The sequence below is a fragment of the Momordica charantia genome (assembly GCF_013281855.1).
Source record: "Momordica charantia cultivar OHB3-1 chromosome 9 unlocalized genomic scaffold, Mcharantia_2.0 BLBB01000009.1, whole genome shotgun sequence".
NCBI classification, from domain to species: domain Eukaryota; kingdom Viridiplantae; phylum Streptophyta; class Magnoliopsida; order Cucurbitales; family Cucurbitaceae; genus Momordica; species Momordica charantia.
Window position 1 is genome coordinate 6,436,878 of NW_028275167.1, and position 27,869 is coordinate 6,464,746.

The 27,869-nt window shown below is 33.4% G+C and overlaps 2 protein-coding genes and 1 long non-coding RNA gene across 5 annotated transcripts; 2 read left to right on the top strand and 1 right to left on the bottom strand.

Moving 5' to 3' along the window:
- Positions 1 to 3,150: 3,150 nt before the first annotated feature.
- On the bottom strand, positions 3,151 to 4,411 carry LOC148208887 (uncharacterized). The gene is made up of 2 exons (XR_015787043.1): positions 4,273 to 4,411; positions 3,151 to 3,470 (listed from the first exon to the last, which is right to left on the bottom strand). It is a non-coding gene; the product is annotated as an uncharacterized LOC148208887 (long non-coding RNA).
- A 45-nt stretch (positions 4,412 to 4,456) lies between these two features.
- Positions 4,457 to 17,045, top strand: LOC111018421 (uncharacterized). Of its 3 annotated transcripts, XM_088116891.1 has the most exons (11): positions 4,457 to 4,698; positions 4,894 to 4,961; positions 5,586 to 5,694; positions 7,145 to 7,227; positions 7,364 to 7,522; positions 7,825 to 7,923; positions 12,854 to 13,063; positions 13,915 to 14,208; positions 15,045 to 15,209; positions 15,508 to 15,591; positions 16,615 to 17,045. In XM_088116891.1, the coding sequence occupies exons 1-11, from the start codon at positions 4,626 to 4,628 to the stop codon at positions 16,720 to 16,722; spliced, it is 1,452 nt and encodes a 483-aa protein (XP_087973017.1). In that variant the 5' UTR covers positions 4,457 to 4,625; the 3' UTR covers positions 16,723 to 17,045. The 3 variants fall into 3 exon arrangements, with proteins under 3 accessions (XP_087973017.1, XP_022150187.1, XP_087973016.1); XM_022294495.2 differs by lacking the exons at positions 12,854 to 13,063; positions 13,915 to 14,208; positions 15,045 to 15,209; positions 15,508 to 15,591; positions 16,615 to 17,045 and adding an exon at positions 8,876 to 9,276 and having other exon boundaries at positions 4,460 to 4,698; XM_088116890.1 differs by lacking the exons at positions 4,457 to 4,698; positions 4,894 to 4,961; positions 5,586 to 5,694; ... (1 more) ...; positions 7,364 to 7,522; positions 7,825 to 7,923 and adding an exon at positions 12,605 to 12,763.
- A 1,372-nt stretch (positions 17,046 to 18,417) lies between these two features.
- Positions 18,418 to 20,812, top strand: LOC111018418 (putative aspartic proteinase GIP1). Its single transcript, XM_022294483.2, is given in 5 exon segments — positions 18,418 to 18,457; positions 19,078 to 19,593; positions 19,596 to 19,622; positions 19,625 to 19,670; positions 19,839 to 20,812. Coding segments are annotated over 5 exon segments (1,374 nt in total). The 3' UTR covers positions 20,584 to 20,812.
- Positions 20,813 to 27,869: the final 7,057 nt, after the last annotated feature.

The following is a 27,869-nucleotide window of genomic DNA, read 5'->3' on the forward strand; positions in this document are numbered from 1 at the left end:
CTTTTACTTTGTGGCTCGATTAGCCACAAAACGCTAGAGAAAAGAAGGTTCCACAACTCTAGATAAGCAATAAAAGTGGGAAAGATTGAGATTAAGATCTTAAATTTATCCCTTTTTTTTCCAAAGTGAAAACTTTTGAGTGGTTTCCAATCTATCATATTTCATGCCTACTTTCTTTAGGATTATCATTGCCTTTTCAATCAAATCTAATAACAAGCTTATGAGCATGAAATCACTAAGCTTGAAAGTATATTTTTTAAAAAAAATCATATGCCAAATGATTGCAATACCAATTATTTATATATTTGGAACCCTAAAAAGATAGGAAAGAAGAATTCAATGATGAACAAAAGAAGATGAAGTAATTTCCCATTTTGAATAAATTTAATTGCATTGGCTTTCAAATCAATCACTATCCAATAAAGTGCCCATTGATTGCTCATGATTACAAAATCAATGGGAAGAGAAAAAACATGCCTAGAAAACTTTGGCAAACCCACAAAGTAAAAGGGCTAGGCATGGGCATAAGAGTGATGAATTGACCATAATGGATAAGGGTCATAGCCTTATTTTGGAATAGGAGCAATGTGTGAATCTTTCTTTATTGTATCATATTTTTCTAGGTCACTTTTCATATAGTAGCCATGAATAAAACAATGATTTTAGGGGGAAAAAGCACCATTTTTTTTAGTTTAGATCAATTTCATTTTATGCAAATTTAACCCTACGCTTGAATTAATGATGAAACTTACAATGTGTTAGTTCGTGGCTAGCTATAAGGGAAATTATGTGAGGAGGTTATGTTTGGAGTTTTTAACGATATAGGGTAACACATGTAATGTGTTTTTGCTATTTAATTAGATCGAGATGAGGGATCTAATTATGTTTAAGTTTTGGTGTACAGAGTAATTATAAAATGACTATAGACAAAATGTATAGATAATATAAAATAGTTTCCAATTTGATAAAGGGCCAAATTGGAAATATCAAAATCTTGTAATCGCCCGTAGTGTTTTTGGTCAGAATTACATAGGGGTTATGGTCCCCAAGTTACTATAATCATCACGTCAGTTTCTTTATCCTTCCACAGAGAATCTGATTCTTCTTCTACGAATATACAAAGTAGAAACCAGAGAAAAATCATAATTCATCTAGACTTGGAAGATCAAATACATCAATTGACATTCAATAATGGATTAAGGTACCGCTTCCGCTTCTTTGGTATTAATTCTCTTAAATTGAAATGGAAAATCGATCTATTGCTCTTAAGTTTTGGGTTTTAATTTTTCCAACATGCTAGAACAATGTGACTGATAATTCCATTAACATTTAATATGGTTCTAGTATATCGGGAAAATCCCGAGGTCATCAGTATAAGATCATCAAGATACATTCTCCTTATATATCTTCTCATATCTTCTAACCATCAAAATATCATCTCCTTATGAATTCCCCACAAATTCGAAAATGGGAGAAAATAAGGATCTTTCCCATTCATAATAATATAGGAGATATTAACTTCACCATTTATTCAAATCTAGGATTTCATGGGATAAAATTGGAAGTTTTAAGTTAAAACTAATTCATTGAGCTAAGTGGAAGAGTATCGAAAAATTTTATACATGTGAATGCATATATTTTTCTCCCTTCTAAAGGATACACTTAAATATTTAGGAAAGATTTTAGTCTAAATTAAAATGAGAACTTTAAATTTAATTAAAAAAAAAATGAACTATGTGTGACAAGAAACTCCAAATTTCAACCTACCAACCTCCACATTTAATGAAACTTGAATTTATAAATTTGGGAAAGTGTTTGTACTAAAAAAAATCTTTCAAACATTAGATGAATGAAATTAACTTTCCAAACCAATTAACAAAAGGATTTTTTTGACCCTAATTAGTATTTACATATGTACATACATGAGAATTAGTAAAGTTATAAAGCTCCCCTTCATTCTTATGGCAACCTTTATTTTTTATTACATTGTAAAATCCATAGGGTCAGAAAAGGTAGAAAGGAATTGCAATTGTCTCTTTCAGGAAAAAAAAAATCCCTAATTCTATCTTTTTTTTTCTTTTAGTTATTTTCTCATTTTCGAACAACATTTCTATAGGACTCGTTGATGTTGATATGGTTGATAAATGAATGGGAGTATTATTCAATATATTACTTTGAGATTTTGAGATTTTGATATTATTTTATTAAATTCATATCAAATCAATATTTCTTTAATATATCTTTTACTTTTTTCCAAACGACCTTCCCTCTTCTTTGTGTCCACATTCTCTCGTCTTCCCCTTTTCTGTGACGCATTTCTTCCACTGTTCGTATCCAAGTTATAGAATAACAATTTACATCTGTATAATAATTTTTTGCTTTTTATTTTCCTTATCATTTATCATTCTTCCTCATGTTTTAAATGAAATACTACATATTCTCAACAGTTTGATTAAATTGGGAGGCATATGGCAACAATGTAAGAAACACATCAACAACTTCTAATAATTGAGAATAAAGAACGACTGATTCTGAACAAGTGAGTTAGTTTTTTTTAGTTCTCTTGTAGGGAGGAGGGAAAACAAAATGATATTTGGTTAAGTGTGGAAAGAGTATATTTTTGAAAAAAACCATATTCGAAAAAGAAATAGCAAATAGAAATATAAATTGGAAGGAGTAATTTTACCAATTTCTCCCATCACTCCAATTTTTTAAATCAATAAATACGTGATGCATGAGATATTTAACGTATTTGTGATTCTTAGTTAGATTTTTTTGTTTATTATAAAATCAGTCAAATAAAAATGGAGAAAAATTGGAGGTGAGAAATTGCAGGGAGAGAAAAAAAGTGAAAGAGATTGAGAAAACAGATGGAGGTGAGAGATTGTAGTGAGAGAAACGCCGACAAAGAGATATTGATAAGATATGAATTTTAATAAAATAATAGAAATATCTCAAAGTTGTTAACTTACTATTGGCCTGTGGTCCTCAATCTCTCGGAGTCAAATTTATTCCGAAGTTCTTCCCATTTTTAAAGAGAATTATTTTGGTTTTTGAATTTTTAAATTTTAGCCCATAAATATTTGTTTAAATAAATGAAATTCATTTTCTTTAACTAATTAAAGAAGAAATATTTGTCTAACTCAAGTATAACTCAATTGATTAAGACGTATCATTAACCAAAAAATAAGAGGGGTTTGCATCAGATTAAGGTAATAGTTTACTAAGACGATAATCAGGTAGTTGGTCCGAGACACGATCCAGACTCTTACAAAAGCCAGCAGTGTGAAATTTTCCACAATGGACAAAAGTCTGACGGAGCAACCCGACCCTACTCAAACTCGAAAATTTAATGGGGAAAAAAATAAAGAGAGAGAAAGAAAAAGTTACCTATGTCCACAAATAAGGAAATATAAGAATAAACTCCATTCATATGGCAGACTTTCTTTATTGTAATGTAAAATCCCTGTCTAAAGAATTAAAAGAAAATGAGAACCCTTGAAAGAAAATTACTTCTCATGAATACTTTTCAATAAAGCACAAAATATGTAACTCTTTTATCCATTTGTTACTTTTTTATTAATCATTTTTTAAAATATGAATCTGTTTAGGCATATGAAATTAACTTAATCTGGAGTACGTGACTTCAAATATTTGTCCACATAATCACTTTACTCATTAGGTTAATGAAATAAAATGTCTATATATGTCCAATTTTTGTTAAATAGATTTATAAAAAAAAAAAATTTAATGACAATTACTAAAATAGTTTTTCTTAAATGAAAAGTTCAAAGTATAGTGTTTAAAAGTTTGAAAGCTAAAATGGAATAAGTATTAAAGCTTATTGACATTAAATCCAAAAATATATTGCTTTTCGAACTAAAAAAATTGAAGTTAAATTATTGTTATATCCAACTTTACCAATTCAACTAAGTTTATTTTCTTACAATTCACCTAAATTTCTTAACAATTGTAGTCAGACATGACACTTCATATTTAATATTTTAAATTTCTATGTAAAAAAAAATTAAATTTCAAACGTAGTTGTTTTGTTTTGTTTATTCCGTTACTTTTATCGAAATTAAAATAATATTTATATTATAAAATTGAAAGAAATAATTTTAATCAGAATTTAAAATTAAATAATAATTTCAAAACCTTAGGTTTTATTTTATAAATTGCAAAAATTTCAAAAATCAAATTTTCACAGTATAAACCGTCATCACAATTTTATAAATAAATAAAAAAAAAGAAAAAAAAAGGTAGTGGAACCTGGATGAGCTGGATCCGTGTTGGAGATCGGGTCGGGCCTACCAGTCACCGTCTGAAGGATATTTTTGTCATTTCACGAAGCGGTCTCGGTGGCGGTGGACGGCGGAGAAAGATTTGTGAAAGAATATTCTTCCGCATCTAAATCCCTCATCTGTTCCTCTTTCAATTTCTAAGGCCACGTTCGTTGGATTTGGATTTCGCCCCATTTTCAGATCTTTGTCATCTTCATTTTCATCCTCCGCCGATTACCGCTTTTCGTTTGCTCAGCCAGCTCAAATCAGCCTTCGATCAAGAGTTGAATCCCATCGACAAACCTCAAGAACCACTCTGTTTCCAAATTTCCGTCCCCAGTCATGGCGTCCACTGATGTTCTCAAGCGAGTAGAGAATCGTCTCACGTTTTCCCCTCTCCTCGATCCCATCAAAGGTACTTCTTCTTCTTCTTCTCTCTTGCTAATCATGTCCGCTGCTTAATTTGTTTCTGGTTTCCCTTTTACGGAATCTACACTTGGGCGAACCCTACCAGAGCGAATTCTTTCCCGAACTCCAAATCAATCTTGTGGGGTTCTATTATATTTGTTCAATTTTCTCTCTCCGTTGTCTTATTGGGTTGATTTCACAGGTGATGCGGATTCTCGTGGCATGTCGATCGAGAAGAAGATAGAATTTTTGGAGAGCTTGGCTGGGAAGGTAGTGATAACTTGTCTTGGTTGTATTTTTGTTAATGCAACATAATGGTTTTGCAACGTGCTTTGGATGAAATGGAAGTGTACTTCTCAATCGGGGTATTGGTAGTCTATTACATGGTTTACCTGAAGATGGAATAATTACCAAAATTTATGGATGTCAATCTAGTGTTTTTTTTTTTTTTTTTTTTTTTTTTTTTTTTTTTTTTAACTATTATTGGCTCTGTTTTAAAGAGAAACTAGCATAGTTATCTCTCAGTTTATTTTTTCAATGGTGACCTTTGCAGTTTTGTTTGGAGTATTTTTAATGTGTCTAAGTTGTCTCTATTCTCTTAATTTAAAATTGGGATTCCATTGAAAATATTTATCTCAATGCTAAATGACTCCTATTATATAAAGTGCAACAGGGCATTTGTGGTATATTATTCTTGAGATTGTTTGCTTGTGTTCTTATGGTTCTCACTCCCCAAAATTTTACTAAAATGCTATAAGTTTAAACAAATTAACCTACCTGGACATAAATAGACGCTGTACTTTCATTATTTAATATATGCTAGTTTTTGTCCATAACACTACACTTTTTTTTTTCTTTTTTTATTAACTTTTTTTTTTCTCCCGCTCTTCTCAGGTTACTAATAGGAAGTCTCGCCGATGGTTAAATGATCGTCTTCTAATGGAGCTTGTTCCTCGTTTGAATGCTGAAGAAGTTAGAGGCTTGTTTGCTCCACCACCTTGGGGTATAATACATTACACATCCAAAGAATCTGTCCATTTTTAATTGTGCAAGATGTGATATGATCAGAGTTATTTCAGAGTGATATAGATGCTAAACGTATTAGAAATTAGAGCCTTCTTTTGTTTGTCACTCTATGGTATGTTACACTATAGGATTCGAAGTAAGAAATCGAAGTAGCTGATTGTTCATAAGCCCTGTAGCTGATCGTTCATAAGCCCTTAGGCAACTAGTTACAACCAAGGTGAATAGTTACAACCAAGGTGAATTCGAGAGCTCATCCTTCTCTCTCAAAAGACCAGAAGAGCCTTCCTATATTCCCATCCATCCCTAACACATTGTCTATACTACTAACTTTGATACTTAGAAAAGTTTTTAGGGAGATTGGTTATAAATAGAGTGAGGGTAAGGAATGAAGGCAGACACTGATTTAGTTGGGTTTAGACTTGGGTGTTATCTCAAGAGAGGGGAGGTTCAAGTACCTTGAATTACTTGGGGAATAATGTAGTTCTAATACCTTTTCCATTTTAATATATTTCTAGTTGTTCGGGTTCTATCATAATCATTTTGTTTTTTTTTTTTTAACTTAGGCTTAGAAATACTATTTCCACCTTCGTATGTTTTTGTTTTGTTATCTACCGTTTAAAACATCCTCAAAATCTAAGTCAAATTTTGAAAACTAAAAACATACATACGTATATATATATATATAATATTTTTTTTCGAAATTGATTCCATTTTTTGTTTTTAAACATTAGGCTTAGAAATACTATTTCCACCGTCGTATGTTTTTGTTTTGTTATCTACCCTTTAAAACATCCTCAAAATCTAAGTCAAATTTTGAAAACTAAAAACATATATACATATTATATATATATAATTTTTTTTTTCGAAATCGATTCCGTGTAGCTTACGCTAGTGGATCCTTATAACTTGAGCTCGTTACCTGAGTTGAGCAACACTGTGATCAACGTGGGCTTGAACTTGAGACTCGAATTTGAGACCTCAAGGTAGGTGGCACCTAAAGGTCCCAAGCGCTTGCCACTCCACCCTCCCAGGGGACCAAAAAAAAGTTTTAAAAAACTTTAAAAAAAAATCTAATGAAGATTACCAATGCGTTTCTAAAGAAAGATGATAAACATGCCACAGAAATAGGGGAAAACATGCATAGTTTTAGGAAACAAAAAACTACATATGAAATTGTTATTGAATCGGGTCATAGTAATTAAAGTTTTTGCATTTGCGATTGTATTCATTTCACTGTTTTTTAATGTTTCCTTTTTGGTGTTATTCTGGCCATGCTCGAGCTGATTTGTGCAAGAGATTTTTTTCTTAGAGGGAAAGGCTATATCTGCTCATCTCTCCTATTCTAATTTTTATCAATCCTTTCACTCGAGCCTAGAAATTCCTCACACTGGTGAAAGGATGCATCATGGTCTGAGGTTAATTTTCAGGTGATGATGTACGGCCCACAACATTCTCCATGACTAATGCAGAAGACTGGGACAAGTTCAGGAGTATAGACATGGATAAAGAGGTCTTTTTTTTTTTCACTTTCATGTTTCCTTTTTTTTTTTAATCTTCAGTGCAGTTGAATGTTTCTGAAGTTAAAGAATCGCAAAGCTAGATGTGTAATTTAAGAGCATAATCCATTTATGTGATTTTCTTGTTAGGCTAAGATCATCGGAGTCTTGGAGAACTCATCTGCTAAGAGAAAAGGTCATATTGATGCTGACAAAATGGCTTTCTTGAATGCCTGGCGCAGAATTGAATGTCGAACTAGAGAGGCACTTCGCCGAAGTTTTCTTCCAGAACTTGTTGAGGGTTTTGAGGTATGCATGTGTAGATAAATTCATATTCCTTCAGCTCATTTCCTGAATGTCTTTTAATTATGTTATGAGTCTCGACTCTCTTCATTATAACCCAGTCACAGGTTTTAAATCACTCGTGAATATATGAATATATGTTTGTTTACAACCTCCCCTAACCTCCCCTTTACAACCAAATTGGGCTCAGCTGACTGCAACTTCTGCTCCATCTTAATCTCAAGGCTGTCTGTAGTTGGAGAGAGTGGCAAGCCATCAATCAACTCAACTAATAACTTGACAACAAGTTACATTTTTGGCTTTTTCAGGGGTGCATAAGATCATTCATTTCAGACACTAGTAAAGATGTTCTGACGTTGCGAGTTCAAGATCCATTCCACAGATTACTGCTTCATGGAGTTTGTGAGGTATTTCCACTGACAAAATAAACATGTTCAACCGTGAGATAAAAAATATACCTACCCTGGATTCATTGTAACTTATCCGACCTGAAATGATTTACAGTTATAAGAATTGGACCTATTGAAAATGTTAGTATACTAACCACCGACAAACTCATAGAGGAAGAAAAACGCTCTTATATACATCAATACATAAAGTATGAAATACATTTCAAAATTCAATATATGAAGGACGAAATCGAGAATGGCATGGGGAATTGTATATTTAACTAAACTTGATCCCAGAAGTAGCTGATCTATATACGTCTCCTAAACAATGTTTTAAAAGGCTAAAGGCGGCCTCGAGGCTTTTTCTCTTGAAAAGGCGAGGCGGCCTCAATTTTAATTAAAAGAATTAAACAAATCCTAAATTTGTGTGGTCAAGTATTACCAAACATAATAGTTATATAAAATTATCAAAATATCCACCTATTACTTGTCACTCAACAAAAATTCTAAAAAAAATCATAACATCACTACTATTATCACCAATAGAACTTACTTATTCTATAAATTGTTGTCTTCAATATTTTTAAAGTATAGGTAGTAAAAGTAGTAATAGATTGAATTGTTACAACTCCTGCATAGGATTCCATACAGAAAAAATCTTGATATGTTTTAAGAATTGGAAAAATTAATAGTATTCTTGTAATCATTACACGAGGCGTATACTTTAAGCTTCAGTGCGTTTTCAAAGAGGCGTAAGCCTCTTCTATGCGAGGCGTAAGCCTCTTATAGTCCAAATAACGCGTAAGACTTGAGGCTAAAAGTTAGAGCCTTGCCTCGAGGCGGGCCTCAAGGCGTAAGCCTCAAAAGCCTTTCAAAACATTGCTCCTAAAGATGAACTTTTCCATAGTTAGACTATTCAAGTCTATTTGGCTTTCTTTTTTTGGCATCATATGAATTGTTTCTGTGATAGTTCTACAATTTGGACTCTGTAACTGTTCCCGAGTCGAAGGGTGGTGGCTCGACAAAGGTGACCAGGATATCGAGAAAAAAAAAGGCCATGGTTGAGATCCCAAGCATAACTCTATCCCATTTTCTTAAGATGTCCAAAGAAGGAACATGGTAACATCAATTCATTAGATAAAGAAACTTGTTAGGTCTTTTCATTAATATTTATTACAATAATATCAAGGATTCAATGTAGGGTATTTAGATTCTTAGGTACATTTGTTGCTCAACCCTGCTTTTCTACGCTGATGTTCTACTGTAAATTATGTCTTCTTTTTCCTTTTCAGCATCAATTGTACCATTTGTATCATTTGAACAGGGGAATGCCTTGTTTCCATTATTGAACAGTTGCCTTCCTTTTCTAAATTTGATCTAGACCGAATATTATCTTGTCGATTGTCACGTCTCTGACCGATCTACTCGATCTGAAATGTCACAGAGAGTGTTGGCAAATGATGACAGTTTGTAGTATGTGGATGAATGAATGCAAGAGGAGCTTAATTATTCAAAGACTGACTGATCAAATTACCTCTTATAAGGGTAGAGATTTGAATTTTCGACTTTTTGATCGAGGATAGGATATGTGATTTATTTACAAAATAGGGCGAGATCCTTTTACAAAGGAATAAATATGATCATGATGTGGTAAATGATATTTTTATTTGCTGTCATTGGGCGTCTGGACTAATTAATGTATATTGATCTTAGGGGATAATTTCTTTACCTACTTTACCACATTTTGGTTGTTAAAGAAACTTAAAAGTTCAATATCTTGATATATTTTAAGAAGCTGTTCAATTTCATTCTCTTAAAGTCTTTGTAATAAATTTTAAGTAGCTGTTGGTTTAAATTCATTATACTTAATTGTTTCCTAAATTAAGTGGCTGGTCAAACTCATTTTCTTAGTCTTCTAAAGTAAGGCTGCTCAAATTCATTTTCTTAAAGTCTTTGTAATATATATATTTCAAGTGGCTGTTTAAGCTCATTTTCCTATAGTCTGTAATTTTTTCACTTGTTTCAATAATCATTCAGCCAAACCATAATTTAATCTTTCTAAAATTATAATTCAAAATTTTATAACGAAATCTTTTAACGTTGTTTGAATATACACTCGTCAAATTTTAACGAAATTTACAATTTAATTTTCTCTATATTTCATTAACATTTTTACAATATCGTGAAACGTTGATAATTGGATTAAAATATTTGTCACAATATATCTATAAATTAAAGAGTTAGACGATTCCTAGAAAAAAAAAAGTTAGACATCAATTTAAATATGAATACTAATAAAAGATAAAAAAAATAATATCATCTATTAGTCACTTAATATGAATAGAAATACTATTAATAATATTTATGACATTCTTATTAATAACTTATTTAAGCAGTGGGAGAAACTTATTTAATAATTAAAACATTATTTATAAGTTTCTTCATTTATAAAATATTTGTAGATACTAATATTTTATCTACATTTTTAGTCCTTGATAGGGGAAATATTTATAATTGAGATCTCGACATTTTCATTGCTTTGAGAAAGTGAAATTACACTTTTAATCCCTAAAATTTGAGTTTGTATCTTTTTTTTAGTTATTGATAAGGGGACATTTTTAGTCTCTGTGGTTTGAAAAATGGTTCTAAAGAATTCCAAACTTCATTGGACTATGAAAATATGATTGACACTTAAATAGTTCATGCTTGCTAACTTGAAAATATATTAAACTAATATTGTTTTTTTTTGGCCTTCCTCTCTCTTTCCTATTTTCCTTTCTTTGCACATCTCTCATTGGCAAACCTCGCTAGCACCGTTTGCTGTCACTTTCCTCACAAGACATCGTTGTCGTTGTCGTTGTTGACCCATTAGAATAGTTCACCTTATTTGAGATAGATCTAGTGAAGGGCTTAGGCCTTAGTTCTAGACCTCTGATCCTTGGTTAAAAAATCTAGATCTTGAATGAAAAACTTCACGACATGATGGCAAATCCTCTCAAGCGTCTCTTTCTAACGCGACATATTTTCCTCAATACTTCGGTGAGTTCGAGCATTTATACGTTCAATGACATTCATGTTTCCCTTTTCCTATTTCCTATTTCCTATATGTTTTTCCTTTAGAAATAAACATGAATATGTTTGATAACCAATATTTCTATTTCTATTTCTTTTTCTTAGAAAAAAAACAAAAATATGATATGGGAAAGAAAATTATATAATATAAAAAAATATATGTAACATGCACTAAAACAAAATAATAATTATAAAGAATTTCTAGTATGTAATAAGTTTCAAGTCCCAAAACAAAATTTGAAATAATAATATAAATAGTATTTTTATCTCTAAAATGTTGCTCAAACTTGATCTACAATATCGTCTCTCACTCGAGTCATCGCCTTAAATGATGTCAAACTTACATCTAGCTCAATTATACTACCCCGTAAATTATACAACAATTTTGTAAAAATCTTCAACGATCATAAATTCATCGACATAGTCAAGAGATCATCTTGATGAGTTATTCAATTTAATGCGTGATTCTGAACAAGAAAACATGATATTTGTATATATTGTTGTGCGTCGATTGAATATAGAGACATTTGTTTACGAATAGGTAATTAAGTTGACCCACGTTTTCTTTAATTCAATAATAAACTTTTCTTTCCCTAAAAATGCATCTATTATTTGTTAGCTAATTAAATCCACAAGAAAAACCAGAAAAGAGAGAGAAGAAATAGTTTTTTTTCTTTGGAAATGTCAAACATAAAATACCAAAATAGTTTCTTTATTTAGTAAAAAGAAAAATTAAATCCTACCAAAATTGAGAGAAAGTAATAGGATTAAAATATAAATAGAAAAATAATGGTCAATGAGGTAGAAAAAAGAGCAATATTATTTTGAAATTTTCTCTAAGCTTGACGTCAGTGCATACGATAGAAATTCTTTCACAATAAGCAATTTCGATCTAAAAAAACATCAATATCATCAGATTTTTTTAGTACATTGAGAATTTAAGCTCGTGACATTCCGTTCCTTGTCTCGATTCTAATTTTTTAAAGAAATCTAGACGTTTCACGACTAATTTTATTTTTTTGGGGGATATTTTCAAAATTGTATAGAAATTTTGGAAACAACAAAATAAGTTTCTCTTTTCTTGTTCCTATTTCCAACTTGTTCTTAAATTCTTGGGAGTTAGAACTATGCAATACTTTTTTCTTCCAACGTTACCAAACGGTCCCTTAATTTCCAATTTTTAGCAATTGAACGAAATTTTTTAATTGAACATATATTGACTGCAGGTCATATTTTTCTTTAGTCTACAATAAATTCGGTGATTATTTAGAATTATTTTTCAAACTTTAAAATTAAAAATGTCCATTTTTATACTAAATCAAATTTTAAAAACAAAAAATGGCCCAGAACTCTTTTGATTTATAAACAAAAATTGTTGGGAACGAGATCAAAGTTCGAATGTCAAAATTGACAATAAATTATGTATTTGGCTATCAACTCGAGCACATGATTGCCTATCTGAGTATATATCAACCATACCATTTTTTTCTTATTGAAATATCGTGAATTTGAATTTCCCATCAAAATTCGAGCACATGGTGAAAGATTCGAATGTTCACCCAGTACCAACGGCCAAGAGGAGAAGTTGGCGGCTTTTCCCGATAATTTATTATTTATTTTTGGATTTTGGAAGCAGAGTGGAAATGGAGGCGGCTCTTGACTTCTCTCCCTCTTTTTCCATCGCCATTACAAATTCTTCGTCTCTTCTGACTGCAGCAAGCGCAGTTCTCTCTGTTCTTCTCCATCTTCCTCGACAATGGCTGCGAAACCCGTCAAGTATTTTGTGGTATTTTACCTAATCTCTTTCTATTGAACGAAATCTGGTTGATTAACTTGAGAACAATTCCGATTGATTTCGATTTTTGGAATCGAACAGGTGGATGCGTTCACCGACTCCGCCTTCAAGGGAAATCCGGCGGCCGTTTGTCTATTAGAGGAAGAAAGAGGGGAGAAATGGCTGCAGGCTTTGGCCGCCGAGTTCAACATCTCCGAGACGTGTTTTTTGATTCGCATTAACGAGGAAGAAGAAACCGATGGAAACTTGTCGCCCAAGTTTCGCCTCCGGTGGTTCACTCCTGTTGCCGAGGTTTTTTTTTTTTTTTTTTTCCTTTTTCTCTTCCCCCTTCGTTTTTTTATGAACTGGTCTGAACGAATGGCTGATTGTGTTTGATTAAAGTTGTGAGACGTATAATTGGGTCTGCTGCCTTAGTTTTAGATGGAAATTGACCTTGAAGCCTTAGGCATGTATCAACAATCGGCAAACTAATTGTAAAATTCAGAGCAGAGAAACACCTGAAGTTTAAAACTAATTTGAATTTCTATTGGCGTCAACAATGATTATGTTTTTGCCAAGCTACTGCTTTTTCAGACAGATCCTATCCAGTTCAAGGTCAACTTCTAAAGTTTGTTTATTAGTACTTTTATTTTAAGAAGTTTTTAATGGATGTTTAAATTTTTAGGGTGTGTTTAATGACTCTATTCAATTTTTAAACTTTTATTTCTGTGTTTAATAAGTTTTGTCTACTTAAATACTGTGTCATATAAGTGCTAAACTGATGGATATCTATTAGATGCAAAATTAAAACTGGTTAGAAAAATTTCCCACCATCATAGATACCACCTCAGGGACCAAACTTGTAATTTAACCTATCTCTAAATCTTGTCTACATGGGTATGATATTCTATAAATTATTTCCTTTTTTCTTATTAAATATCTCTTGTTTTTGATGGGCGTGGGTGCCCCTAGATATAGGGGAGCAAAAGTTCCCACTCTCGGTTATCAAAAAAGGGAAAAAAAAATGTATCTCTTGTTTCCTTATATCACATAGCAAGTACTAGTTGCTTTACTTTCCATTTTTTTTCATTGTTTGGTTTGGCTGTGTAATTGATTGAAGGTAATGTAATATTGTTGTCACTGATTAAGACAACTTTTTCCAGGTTGACCTTTGTGGTCATGCAACATTGGCGGCTGCACACACCCTCTTCTCATCTGGTTTAGTGAATTCAAATATTATTGAGTTTTCCACACTTTCAGGAATTCTAACTGCTAAGAAGGTTCCAGATGTGCATAACGGTGAAGCACAAGAGAGTTACTTGATTGAATTGGATTTCCCAGCTATCTCATCGGCTGAAGTCAATTCTGCTGACGTTTCTTCAATCTCCAAAGCGTTGAATGTTGCTTCTATACTTGACATAAAGATAACTACCACAGATAATCCCAAGAATTTCTTGGTAAGCCCTTCAAATGTCTTTGATCTGTTACCAACGCTACTTTTCATTCTTATGAGATGAGAAAATTGGTGAATACTTTCCGACCATGAGATTTCTTATGTTTTCAAGTGAGGATTTGCATTTAGAGAACCTGTTTCACATCGATATGTAAAATATGGTGAGAACACAACTCCTTTAAAAGCTCTTCGAGAGAGACGTAGACTCTCCTTTAGAGACATCTCTCAGCCAAAATTATAATAATCCTTTTATCGTTTTCCAATCCTTCTATATATTCCCTGCCCTCCCTTGTAACAAGTTACTATTTTGTCTATTACTTACAAAATGAGCCTCACTTGCACAAGCTTGGACACGCTTCTTATTTTACAAAAGAGCCAACACTCTAGAGAACACTAACCTAGGAGCATGAAACAGAACTTCCTCTATCATGAGCCAACAATTCATGTTACAAGCCAAACAAATCCCAAAACTAAACAACATTTGAGATTTTTTTTGATAGAGTTATTGTCTTAGCTCTTGGATGGGGTTAATGCTTCTACCCACCCTTCAATAGTTACAATCTAAATGATCTTCTTTATATCTAGTAAGAAGGCGTTCTTGTAACTTGCCCATATGGCCTCTTGTATATTTCTAATCATCAATGAAATATCGTGTTTCATACCAAAAAAAATCCCAAAGGCCTCCAAAACAAAGAGTCCCAAATTCTACTAATTAAACTTAGCTAAAATTTCTCCTAGTAAATGTAAACCGGATTGGAGGCTTTGCTTTCCTATCACCACTTAAGTAGTATATATGTAGGAATGGCAGTTCATCCCGTTAACTAATGCAACATTTTTCAGGTTGTTCTTCCATCAGGAAAAGACGTAGTAGATTATCAACCTAACATTGATGAGCTACTAAAGTGTCCCGGAAATGGGGGGGTAATCATAACTGGAGTTCCCCCTGCTGAGTCTGAATTCGATTTTTACAGTCGATTCTTCTGCCCCAAATTTGGGATCGACGAGGTACTGAACGAATCTTCCCTGAATGATTTAATGTTAAAGAATAGAGATTGTTTATGCATGAACTGTGAAGGCAATACATGGAACTAGCTAATACTAATCCTCTCTTCCATGTTTATAACTTATTATGTGAACTGGGTATCATCAACTATGGGTAAAACTGAGGTATGTGAATCTCAAATGCAAATAATGATGTTCTCCCAAGTAGTTCAGCTCCTAAGCCCAGAGTTGATTTAGGAAGTTTCTTTGGTTCAGAACTGGCTTTGATTAGAAATTCTTAAAACCTTTGTTGCATTTTCAGGATCCTGTGTGTGGTAGTGCACACTGTGCCTTGGCTGTCTACTGGGCCAAAAAGTTGGGGAAGTCTGATTTTGTTGCTTATGCGGTACTCTCTCTCTCTCTCCACTTAGTTCTGAAAATGTTTGCGCTTTATCTACCTATTTACTTATTTTCAAACATAAATTAGAATTAATAACTAATGTCTAGTTGTACCTCAAGTAAAATAGATATTTTTAATGAATAATAAGTGTGGGTGATGGTCTTGTTCAAACCCAAATTAATTTTAGAACATATGGCCAACTAAACTTAGAAAGCTTCAATTTTTTTAACTCATCCGGACTCAATTCAACCCAACTTACCTAGTCTCTATAATTTCTTTAATTTACTTTGGTTATTGTATTTTCAAAACTTTCATTTTAGACCATATACTTTCAAATTTTTTTTATTTTGGTCTTTGTACTCTTGAAATGTTAATTTTGATCTGTATACTTTTAAAAAAGTTACCATTTTGACAATTCATTTCCATTTTTATCTCATTTATTTCGATGATAATTTTAGCATGACACTTCACTTACTAAATTTCTTTAAATGTAGTTATAAGTTTATACTAAATGAATTCCATTGTGTATCAAATTTATGTTAAAATTTTGTAAATATGGACCAAATTGATCATTTTTTAAAATTACATGGACAAAAATGGACATTTTAAAATTATAAGGACCAAAATGAACAAATATTAGAGTACATGAATCAAAATAAACGTTCTGTAAGCACAGGGACCAAAATGAACCAAAGTCAAAAGCACAAGGATCAAAATAGTATTTAAACCTAAAATGAATTTGCAAAATGGTTTGTTTCAACTTAAACTAATTTTAGTACATACGAATTGTTGAGATAGTCATAAATAAATTAAATTTACCCAACCCATTAGCTTAAACTTTTGGGTTGGGCAGTGGTTTTATTTATCCTTAACACAATCAAATTCATCGATTTCAACTCATTTGAACTCAACCCAACTCAAATAAGCTTACAACTCAATTCAACCGTTGGATTTTTAAGGTCATCAAGTTCTTTTCTTCTTGTTCATCCCTTACATCTTATGTTTTTGGCTTTGTTTCTTTGTGGTTAGGCATCACCTAGAAGTGGAATATTGAACATCCATCTGGACGAGCAGAAACAGAGGGTTCTATTGCGAGGGAAAGCTGTTACTACAATGGAAGGGGTAATTTTAGTTTAGACTCTCGAATCAATCAAATCAATTTAAGTCGTATCTCCCTTTAGCATAATCCAAAAATGGCAATGATTAGGTGGACAACTCCCAAGAAATAGAAACTTTGAATGAACTGTACCATAATATTGTGCTATAATATGGCCTTTATGAAGGTAAATGCTCTATTTGAACACCTTTGTTTCAGCTTGTATATGAATCCTGGATCCTTTTAATTGATGCTACTTGAATTTGGCATGCTGTTGATTTGGCATGCTTATCGAGTAAACATTAGTTGATTTTGTAAGATAAATAAAGTTACACGAATGACGTACTATTATACTAAGCTAGAATTTATGGAGCCTTGGTACTATTTCTGGTCTCATTGCTGTGGTGAATGGAATAATAGGGTAGTTTACTTGTGCTTGTTTATTTCAAAACTTTCTTCTTAAAATTCTCAAGTTGGATGCTAGTTTGGTTTTAATTCTAAAAATGTTGGAATTAGTGGAAATTGCACACCGCAAGAGGTGGACTCAAAGAGTATGAATTTCTAAAAAAAAAAATTTTAAAATAGACTAAAGCATCGCAAGATTAGATCAAGAATAGCAAAAATAGACTAGGATCAATCTACAGAAATGAAAAAACGAAAAGGGGGAGGGGGTGGAAACCCTAATTTAGGAGAGAGTCGGTCGGTCGGTTTTATATAGGTTTGTAGTGACCAATCGACCACGGTCGATTAGGTCAGTTTCGTTTGATCGGTTTGATTCTTTTGGCATGCTTGTACACCCTTAGTTCTTTTCTTTAGATTTATGCATGTGTGATGAATCACACGTGCTTATGTACTTTTTTCTTAGGACATCAAGAATAGCTGGAGTGATGATCGAATCTTTGACCTTGAATAAGGTTGTCTTAATCAATTGAACCATGCTCAGATTAGTCCTATGCTTATGTACTTAAATTCAATGTTTAGTTTTTAAAGTTTCACAAAATCTTAGAGGGAACAAAATACATTTTTGATCCTTGAGACTTGATTTAGTATTTATTTAGTCTCTCTAGTTTCAAAAGAGACCGTTTATGAGTTCTTAAGGCTTAGAAGATGATTCTAAATGATTAATGAGCTTATATTACCGTTAGTTGATTATTGAAAAAATGATTAGATGCTAATTGTACTTTGTTGAAGTCGCAAAGTTCATTAATTTAATATTATTTTTGGTGACTAGATTATGAAGTAGTAATATGTTCTTTCTCCTTCCCTCTTATACTTCCTTTTATCACTTGTAGCACACCACAAATGTCTTAACAAGTTTGCGACTAACAACAACGTTCGTGATCTACGACAAGGGTTATTTCCATATTGAACGAGGAATTTTTGTTCCTCATTCCTCATTCTAGATCATACAAGAAACACTTGTTCCTCAATCCTCATCAAACAAGAAATGCTCGTTTCTCAATCATCATTCCAAATCAAACAAGAAATGTTTGTTCCTCAATCATTATTTCAAATCAGACAAGAAGCACTCGTTCCTCAATCCTCATTCCAAACTAGACAAGAAACACTTGTCCTTTGATCCTCATTCCAAATCAGACAAGGAACACTCATTTGGTCATCAATCCCCATTCCAAATCAAACAAGTAACTTTCATTTTTCAATCCATATCAATCTAGAACAGAAGTAATATGGGATTTTGTTCCTTTTTAGAACGATCTTTCTTTTTAAGATCTAACATGACGACGAAGGGATACAAATACAACAATCGACGAGAAGGTGACTCGACGACGACAAAGTTCACCAAAGGAGGGGAGAAAAAGAGAGGACAAAAGGAGGACAAACAGAGGAATAGTCCCATCATTAAAAAAATTATTAAATTAATCTATTTTGCCAAAAATGTAAAATTAAAACTGCCTTGAAAATTCATGGAGCAAAAATATATTTTACCATCTTTTATATATATATTTCTAAAAAGACAAATTGTCTACCAAAACTGAAAATGGGTGATCCGACAGTTGATAAAATGACCACTATCACCACTTAATTCTTTTCTTTCTTTTTATCCAAACAGCACTTGTTGGACCTATTAAAAAAGATCATAATTGGAAAAATTAGTTGAAAAATGGGCCATTTTTGTTCCAAAAAGGGAAATAATAATAACCAAATTCGTTTTCTAAAATGTCAATGACTCCTTTTTCATCCAACAATATCTATCTAAAGCTCTATTATTAAAAAAATATATGTATTTCACTCGACTCGTCTCTCTAACTTCTTTAATGAAAAATATGATAAACAAAAAGAAAATTTAGACAATATTACAAATAGCCCATGAGCTGTATTCCACATGTAATATTATTTGATTTCCTATAAATATGCTACAAAGTGCAAGTTTTGAGTGAGTCAATCTTTACTCTTCAAAAATGCCTCTCTTCTCTTGTTCTTGTTCTTTTTTTCTTTTCCGTTTCTTTCTCTCCAAACAGCCTTTGTTGCTCCCATTCACAAAGACCACAACTCCCTTCTCTACTCCATCTCCGTCTTCATGAAAACTCCCCTCCGCCCTACCAAGCTCCACCTCGACCTCGGTGGTGCCTTCTCCTGGATCGACTGCTACAATCATTACAATTCTTCCTCTTATCGCCTCGTCGACTCCGAATCCGCTCTTTGCAATTCTATGCATCCTAATATTGCTGGCCCTTGCGTTGACGCACCAACTCCATTTTGCTCCAATAATGGCACTACTCTCTTTTGCTATGTTTACCCTGAGAAACCACCGTCGATTAGAGACTCTGTTGATTACGACCACGTAAAGCTCACAGATTCCGAGAATCTGATCGTCGACGTTCTCGCTTTGTCAACCACTGATGGTTCCAACCCAGGCCCGCTTCGTCAAATTCCTCACCTTCCAATTTCCTGCTCGATGTGATTGGCCTAGTGGCACTCGGCCCGCAAATGAGTCGATTCCTTCGATGGTCAGCACTACATTTGGAAGGTAATAAACTTTTGTTAACATGTCAAAGTTTTCATTCCCACTCAGTGTATTACAACGATACTTAGGTGGTTATTCGAAAGTTAGATAAGCTGAATTTTTCTTCATTTTATCGATATTTTTTCTATCAAATATTATTGTAAAATTGAGACATCAACATTTCTCTCATAGATCCAAGTACTTCGCGGTGTGCTTACCGGGAGCGAGATCGGGTCCAGGCGTGGCGTTCTTCGGATCGAAAGGACCCTACAAATTTTCCCCAAATGTGGACCTCTCCAAATCCCTAATTTACACTCCATTGCTCTTCAATCCGGTGAGCGCCTCCATCTACACCTATTGGTTACCCTCCTACGAATACTACATCGCCCTCTCCGCCATCAGAATCAACGCCAAAACGGTGCCGTTCAACACTTCTCTGCTGCCGTTCGAGCCGATCCACGGCGGCGGCGGGACGAAGATCAGCACCTCCGCCACCTACGCCCTGCTCCAGACCTCCATTTACAGAGCATTCGCGGCGGCGTTCGCGAAGGAATCGGCAGCACTCAATTTCACGGCGACAGATCCGGTGAAGCCGTTCGGCTTGTGCTACGCGGCGGAGAGCGTGGCGATGACGGCGGCCGGACCGGCGGCGCCGGCGGTGGATCTGGTGATGGAGGGAGGGAAATCGGCGTGGAGATTGGGAGGGAGGAATTCGATGGTGAGGATGAAGAAGGTGGGAGTGGATGCGTGGTGCTTGGGATTCATCGACGGCGTGGAGAATCCGAGGACGCCGATCGTAATCGGAGGGCTGCAAATGGAGGATCAATTGCTGCAATTTGATCTTGAGAATTCTCGATTTGGATTCGGTTCTTCGGTGTTGCTCCAAGGGACTTCTTGCTCCAAGTTTAACTTCACTTCCCTCGACAATTTCATATGAGACGTTGATCAAAGATCACAAGCCCAGAAGACTTTTGGTCCTGTGCTTAATTTAGTCTTTAAACTTTAATTATATAGTAATTTAAAGTTTTGTCAAAATGCGCATAGTTCAATGGTAATTGACATATATAGTCAAGAGGTCATGAGTTCGATCCCCCACCACACATATTGTACTAAAAAAAGAAAATTGTTATATAATAAAATTTGATAGGTAATTTTAATAAAAAAATTTCTTATGATAAAGATTAAATTGTTATAAATTTTATACTACATAGATTAAATTGTTACAGACTAAAATATGTGGAAAATTTTTCCTCCACCCGACTCCGTGGTGGGAATTTTTTGCTCCATTTGAGGTGAGTCTTCAGAGGCCCAATTCGGCATATGTAGCTCGGGAATATCAAGTCTGAACTAGATTGAGGGGGTGTTATGATGCCTAGAATGGGGAAGCTTATGACCTGTGTAGCACAGCTTGTGACCTATAAAAGGGATGTAGGAATGTTAGCTGAGGTTTGCTGTGTTTTTTTAAAACCATTTTTTTACCTTTGTTTCTTTTTAAACTAGCTATTTACCCCTTTACAATGTTGGTATTTCATTTTTTGTTTTTTATAATTTATGTATTCCGTACTTCAATTTGTTTATTTTCTTTTATTCATCGATTGTTACGTATTCTACAATTTAAATTTAATCAAACTGTTCACAATAAATTTATGACAAAATATTTTTATTTGAATTAACTTAAAACAAAATATATTATCTAGATTATTGTGAAACAGTTAAAACTTTATTTTTATATATATTTATAATGTTTTAATATGTCTACGTTAAAAATGAATACTATACTTTTTTTTCCGCAGGAATGAATACTATACTTTGAATGTGGTAAATTTGAAAATAAAATAACTTTTTAATATGGATAAATATTATTTAATTTCAAAAGTAAGAAAATAAAATACCATTTACTTTTTTTAGTTTAAATATAACTAATTTGAAAATTGATTATTTTTTTTTACTTTTAATATGATAAATGCAAATTAAATATATATTTTTAATTATTAATATTAATAAGTCCAAATTAAACTAATAGTCTTTTATCTTAAAATCACTTATTAAAATTTACGTGGCAATTTTTGATTCGCCGAAATTTATCAGGGACCCTTGTGAAAATTATCGAACTACCCATATTCATATATTCTTAAGAAATAAATAAAACTCTAAACTTTAAATCCTAAATCCTAGACCTCGTGGAGACACACGTGAAACGTTGATAATTTACTTACTTTCCATTTGAATAAATGAGAAATTATCGCTGAGCTATCCTTAGTGGCAATTTTTTTTTTTTTTTGTATTTATATATAAAGAGACGTGGATAACATGTAGTGATCCAATATTTATTAGTTTCGAATTTAAAGTCTTTAAATTCTAATATATATAAAATATGCCGGTCAAATTTACTTAATTTTATGTTTTTTTTTAACGTTTCAATGTTTCATAAAGTATGTCATTTATATTAAAATTTCACCATAGTTTATGTGTCGCAACGTCATCGCGACGCGGAGTGGCCGACGTCATCCCTTGAAGGGTCTCTTTCGAGATAAGGGTTTGGAGTCGCCACCAATCATCTACGAGGTGTGATTGGTCACCTAAAAATAAAAACAAGGTCTGCAAAAACAGATCATTGGTTCGGGAGTCGACTGAACGTAGGGAAGGTGTTAGCACCCTACGACACCCGTTTGAAAACAATACCACATTTTGTCAAAAATTATCCCATTATGTTATTTGGTCCAAAAAAAAAATACTTTTCTTATTTTAAATGTCTCATATTATATTAATTCACATTTTATTATAAAATATGAATTAATAGATATGAGTGGCACGAAAGCCATTAGAAAAATTTTGACACCTCGAGAATATTGGAAAGATCCAATTTCTGTCATTGGGATTTTCGAAATAATTATTTAGTAAGAAAACAATGATAAATAAAAAAAAGAAATAAAACGAAATCAAGGCACACATAAAGACTTGAACTTTTAATATGGTTGTTAATACCCAAAGCTCTTGTCAGTGTGCAAAGACCTTAGTATGCAATTTAAAATCGTTTTTTATAATATAAAATTTTTATTTTTTAATTTTGTTTAAAAAAAAATAAACGAAAAAATTTATTGAAGAAGAAAAAAAAACTTTTATTTAATAAAAACAATGATAAAAAATGAGGCAATCAAAGACTTGAACTTGTGTCATGTATGTCAATACCCTAGTGCATTGCCAATGTGATATTGCTTTAGGATACACATTATGCTCTTTTTTAAAATACAAACTTTGTATTTTTTAATTTTATTTAAAAAAAAGGAAAACAAAAGTATAAACGAAAATTTAAATAAAAAGAAAACTCTTTATTTTGTATTCCTATAAAAGTGTTTTATACAAAAAAAAATAAAAATGAAAATAAAAAATCTTATTTAAACAAACTTATTTAAAATATCTTATTCAAAATTTTCAAATCTTAAATAACAAATCTTCTAAAAACAAACTTTACATACCTATGATTTTAGATTTATTAACTTTAAAACAAAATTTATTTAAAAAAAAAGAATCAATATTCTTTTATTTAAAAATAAAGGGAGAAACCGATTAAAAAAAAATGCAAGAGGAAATGGAAAGAGACAGAGAGGACGTGAATTGAGACTGCCATTAGACCATCACGGAGAATTTCTATTTCTCTGTTAAACGGGGTGAAAACTCAATAATTCGTCCCACTATAAAACTTGTCTATTCTATTGCCAAAATCAGGGATTCATGCTCTCCCCCATCCTCGTTTATCATCCACTTGGGACAAGAGAAAAGACAGGAAAAAAAAAACTTTCATAGTTGACTGATGTAATCGAAATAGGGTGAGATGATTGAACTTACCATGTATGAATTGGGATTTGAGGAGATTTCGACAATGAGAGTGAAGTAAAGTCAGATTTGACGCCCAGGCAAATTCTCAAACTTGTGTGATGTGCAAGAAATTTGAATTTTTAAAGCCAAACTCTATGAAATTTGTGCTGCCCCTGCTCTCACGTTGTCTTCTCTGTGTGTCAGTTCCCTTTCCCCTCCTTAAATAAGCAAAAATGTAACGGTAACAATGGGGAGGGTCAAAATTGAAGAGAGAAAAAAAGGAGGAAGATAACGAAGAAAAGGTCACGTTATAGTAGTTTTGACGAGTAAAACAGAATCGGTTTTATTAAAAAAAAAACTTTTTTTTTTAAATTTAAACAAATCTTTTTATTTACTTAAAATCAAATCTTATTTATTTATTTATTTTAATAATAAATCAAATTCTTTTAAAACAAAATCTATTTTTAAATTTAATTAAAACCTTACATTAAAAATAATAACGTAAAATATGTTATTTTTAATGAAAACAAATAAAATTTTATAATATAAAATATTAATATTAATGTTAATAATAAATAAATAAAATAATAAAATTTGAGCCGGACCAAATACGGTGTCAACAGCTTGCCCCCCTTTGTGTATCCTTGCAGAACTAAAAGGGTAGACAAAAGAAAAAAGACAAAGTATTTGGGAGGCAAAAATTTTTTATTAAAGAAACAGACCCAGCTTGACATTAGGCGGGATCTCGAACATGCAAAAGACCTGTACTTGATATAAGCCTTAACCTCGATCTTGGATCGGGTTTAATTTAAACAGTGCAACGGACCTGGCTTTAACAACAGGCTTCGACCTCGACTTGGATCGGGTTCGATTTAACCAAAGGATAAAATGCAACGGACCTGGCTTTAACAACAGGCTTCGACCTCGACTTGGATCGAGTTCGATTTAACCGAAGGATAAAATGCAACGGACCTGGCTTTAACAACAGGCTTCGACCTCGACTTGGATCGGGTTCGATTTAACCGAAGGATAAAATGCAACAGACCTGACTTTAACAACAAGCTTCGACCTCGACTTGGATCGGGTTCGATTTAACCGAAGGATAAAATGCAACGGACCTGGCTTTAACAACAGGCTTCGACCTCGACTTGGATCGGGTTCGATTTAACCGAATGATAAAATGCAACGGACCTGGCTTTAACAACAGGCTTCGACATCGACTTAGATCGGGTTCGATTTAACCGAACGATAAAATGCAACGGACCTGGCTATAACAACAGGCTTTGACCTCGACTTGGATCGGGTTCGATTTAACCGAATGATAAAATGCAACGGATCTGGCTATAACAACAGGCTTCGACCTCGACTTGGATCGGGTTCGATTTAACCGAATGATAAAATGCAACGGACCTGGCTATAACAACAGGCTTCGACCTCGACTTGGATCGGGTTCGATTTAACCAAATGATAAAATGCAATGGACCTGGCTTTAACAACAGGCTTCGACCTCGACTTGGATCGGGTTCGATTTAACCGAATGAAAAAATGCAACGGACCTGGCTTTAACAACAGGCTTCGACCTCGACTTGGATCGGGTTCGATTTAACCAAATAATAAAATGCGACGGACCTGGCTTTAACAACAGGCTTCGACCTCGACTTGGATCGGGTTCAATTGAACCGAATGATAAAATGCAACGGACCTGGCTTTAACAACAGGCTTCGACCTCGACTTGGATCGGGTTCAATTTAACCGAATGATAAAATGCAACGGACCTGGCTTTAACAACAGGCTTCGACCTCGACTTGGATCGGGTTCAAGTTAACCGAATGATAAAATGCAACGGACCTGGCTTTAACAACAGGCTTCGACCTCGACTTGGATCGGGTTCGATTTAACCGAATGATAAAATGCAAACGGACCTGGCTTAACAACGGCTTCGACCTCGACTTGGATCGGGTTCGATTTAACCGAATAATAAAATGCAACAGACCTTGCGTTAACAACAGGCTTCGACCTCGACTTGGATCGGGTTCAATTTAACCGAATGATAAAATGCAATGGACCTGGCTTTAACAACAGGCTTCGACCTCGACTTGGATCGGGTTCGATTTAACCGAAGATAAATATTTGATCACAAAAGATTACCAAGCTTACAAGCTCGGCTTGGACGGAATTATGACCTTAAGGATGAGCTGAAATGTGTTGAGCAAGAGACCTGCAAAAGAATATACTCCGACGCTCAAGTCAAAAAGAATCCGAGTTGTATTTGAGAGAAAATACAACGTTTGCGTACTTGGGATAGAGGTTTCTATATATCGACAAGGTCTCCGATAGGATTCTCGACAAGGTCTCCGACGGCTCTTTAAGGTAAGCGTGAATCACGACATGCTATCGTGGAGTTTGTCGGAATATGAGGCTAAGCGAGACACATCTAGGTGAGTTCAAACAAATAATGGGAACGAGACCAAAGGAGATCTTTGTTGGCTCGGCCATAACAAGCGTTGGCTCGGTAGACAGTGGAAGTACCGAGGTGGTAAAACTTTTCTCTTCTAATAAGGATATGCCACCTAAGTGTAGGGTTTAAAGTTTCTTTTAAACTTGCTAAGTGCATGAGATATGCACTTGACGCATGACAATAAGACTAACACCACGTGTTCATGCTAATGCGAACTTCCAATGGCAATATGGAGTACTTATCGTAGCGAAATTCTGACTTCCGAGTGAGAGGTTAGACAATCCAATTCATCCTAACAAACCAATACTACACTAAGTAAGTACCTGTGCAGGTGAGGCGCTGGTCGGTCCTAGAAACGCTCGTAGCGACGTGAGGAGTCAATGACTAGAATGCCTAAAGATCATAAAGTATGGGATAGGAATGGATGCGGTGGAAAATTGTACTTATATTAAATTGCATCCCTTTGTATAAAGAGCTCCTGCCAAAGTAGCTAATGAAGATTGGGTACCCTGTCGCTGACAATTGAGTGTGACCTATCAACTAGCTCTAACTCTCCCTGGGAAGCTGTTGCGCGACCTCTAATGTGACTATCTTATGATGGATGGGTGTATCTACAACTGTGTATTGCCCCAATGTCATGAATAATGCTCCATTTTATTTTACATTTATTTTGATCACTTGAAAAGGTGTGACATCATATGATCTGTTTTTTATTTAGCTTAACCAATGATTTGATCTTCAATGCATGATGCCATCATGTATATGCTTATTGAAATCTAGAATGCAACATGTATGCATGATACTAATTTTTGTTTTGAGAATGAAATGTGATTATGAATGCACAATGCATGATACTTAAAATTTCATAATCTAACCATGATATGAAAACTTTTTTTTTTTTAAAGAATATGTATGCAAGTGATGTGAATGCATGATTTGTGAAAATATGGTTGAGAGAACAAGAAGTTTTTCCATATTTTGCAAAGATATTACTTTTTTGTATACTCTCATCCTTCTTATTAGCAATGATTTAGCAAAGAATCAAAAGAGAAAAGGTAATGTCAAAATGGAAGAAACCTGCCAACTCTTTTTCATTTTTCATTTTTCTTTTTCTTTTGTTCCTTTTTTTTTATGAATGCCTTAACCTGATAAAAGATATACACATAAAGGTAATTTCTCAACCATATCAGGTTTGGTAGGGATGATTTTGTAAAGGTATCTCATGTGCCAATTTAGAGAACAATCAAAGGTAACTCATAGCATTGTACATCTTGTTTGATTAAACTGTTTCATAAACTCAACCTTATAATTGACAAGAAAAAGATCGGTTACAAAAAATATTAATTTAACATTAGGAGTAATGGAGGATAGAAATCATGATTTTGCAACAAAGCTTGACAATGAATAAAAGTTAGCAGACTTCTTTTTTAAAGAAAAGGAAACCAAGAATTCATGGATATTTTGTCATATCTCTGGAACAATAAGAGATTGAAATATATTTTTAAAAGCTTTGGTAAGAGATTAGAGTAGGATCAAATGAATAGAAGAGTAGAAATGACCCAATTTCTTTGGACAAATAACTTTGAGAATTGGTTGCGTAACTCCCCAAGAGTTTATCTCATGTACCTCACTCCTTCTTTGAGCTTAGCTGGAAAAATTTGATGAAATCATCTTTCTAACCACATGTTATTCTTCACGGAAATGTTTTTGTGGTCCACTTTGAAGGTAAAAATCTTTTTAGCCTTAGCTCTGAAGTGTCGTTCTTCAAGGCAATATTGTTGCAGTCTACTTATTGAATGTAAATGACTGCTTCTTTTAGCCTTCAATTTAAAAATGAAGTTCTGTATGGAATGTTGTATAACAACCCACTTTGTGCAGTGAAGAACCTTCAAAATTGAAAGATTTCCTGCGAGAGAAATGAGATCTCCTCAGTCTGAAGATGGCCTTTG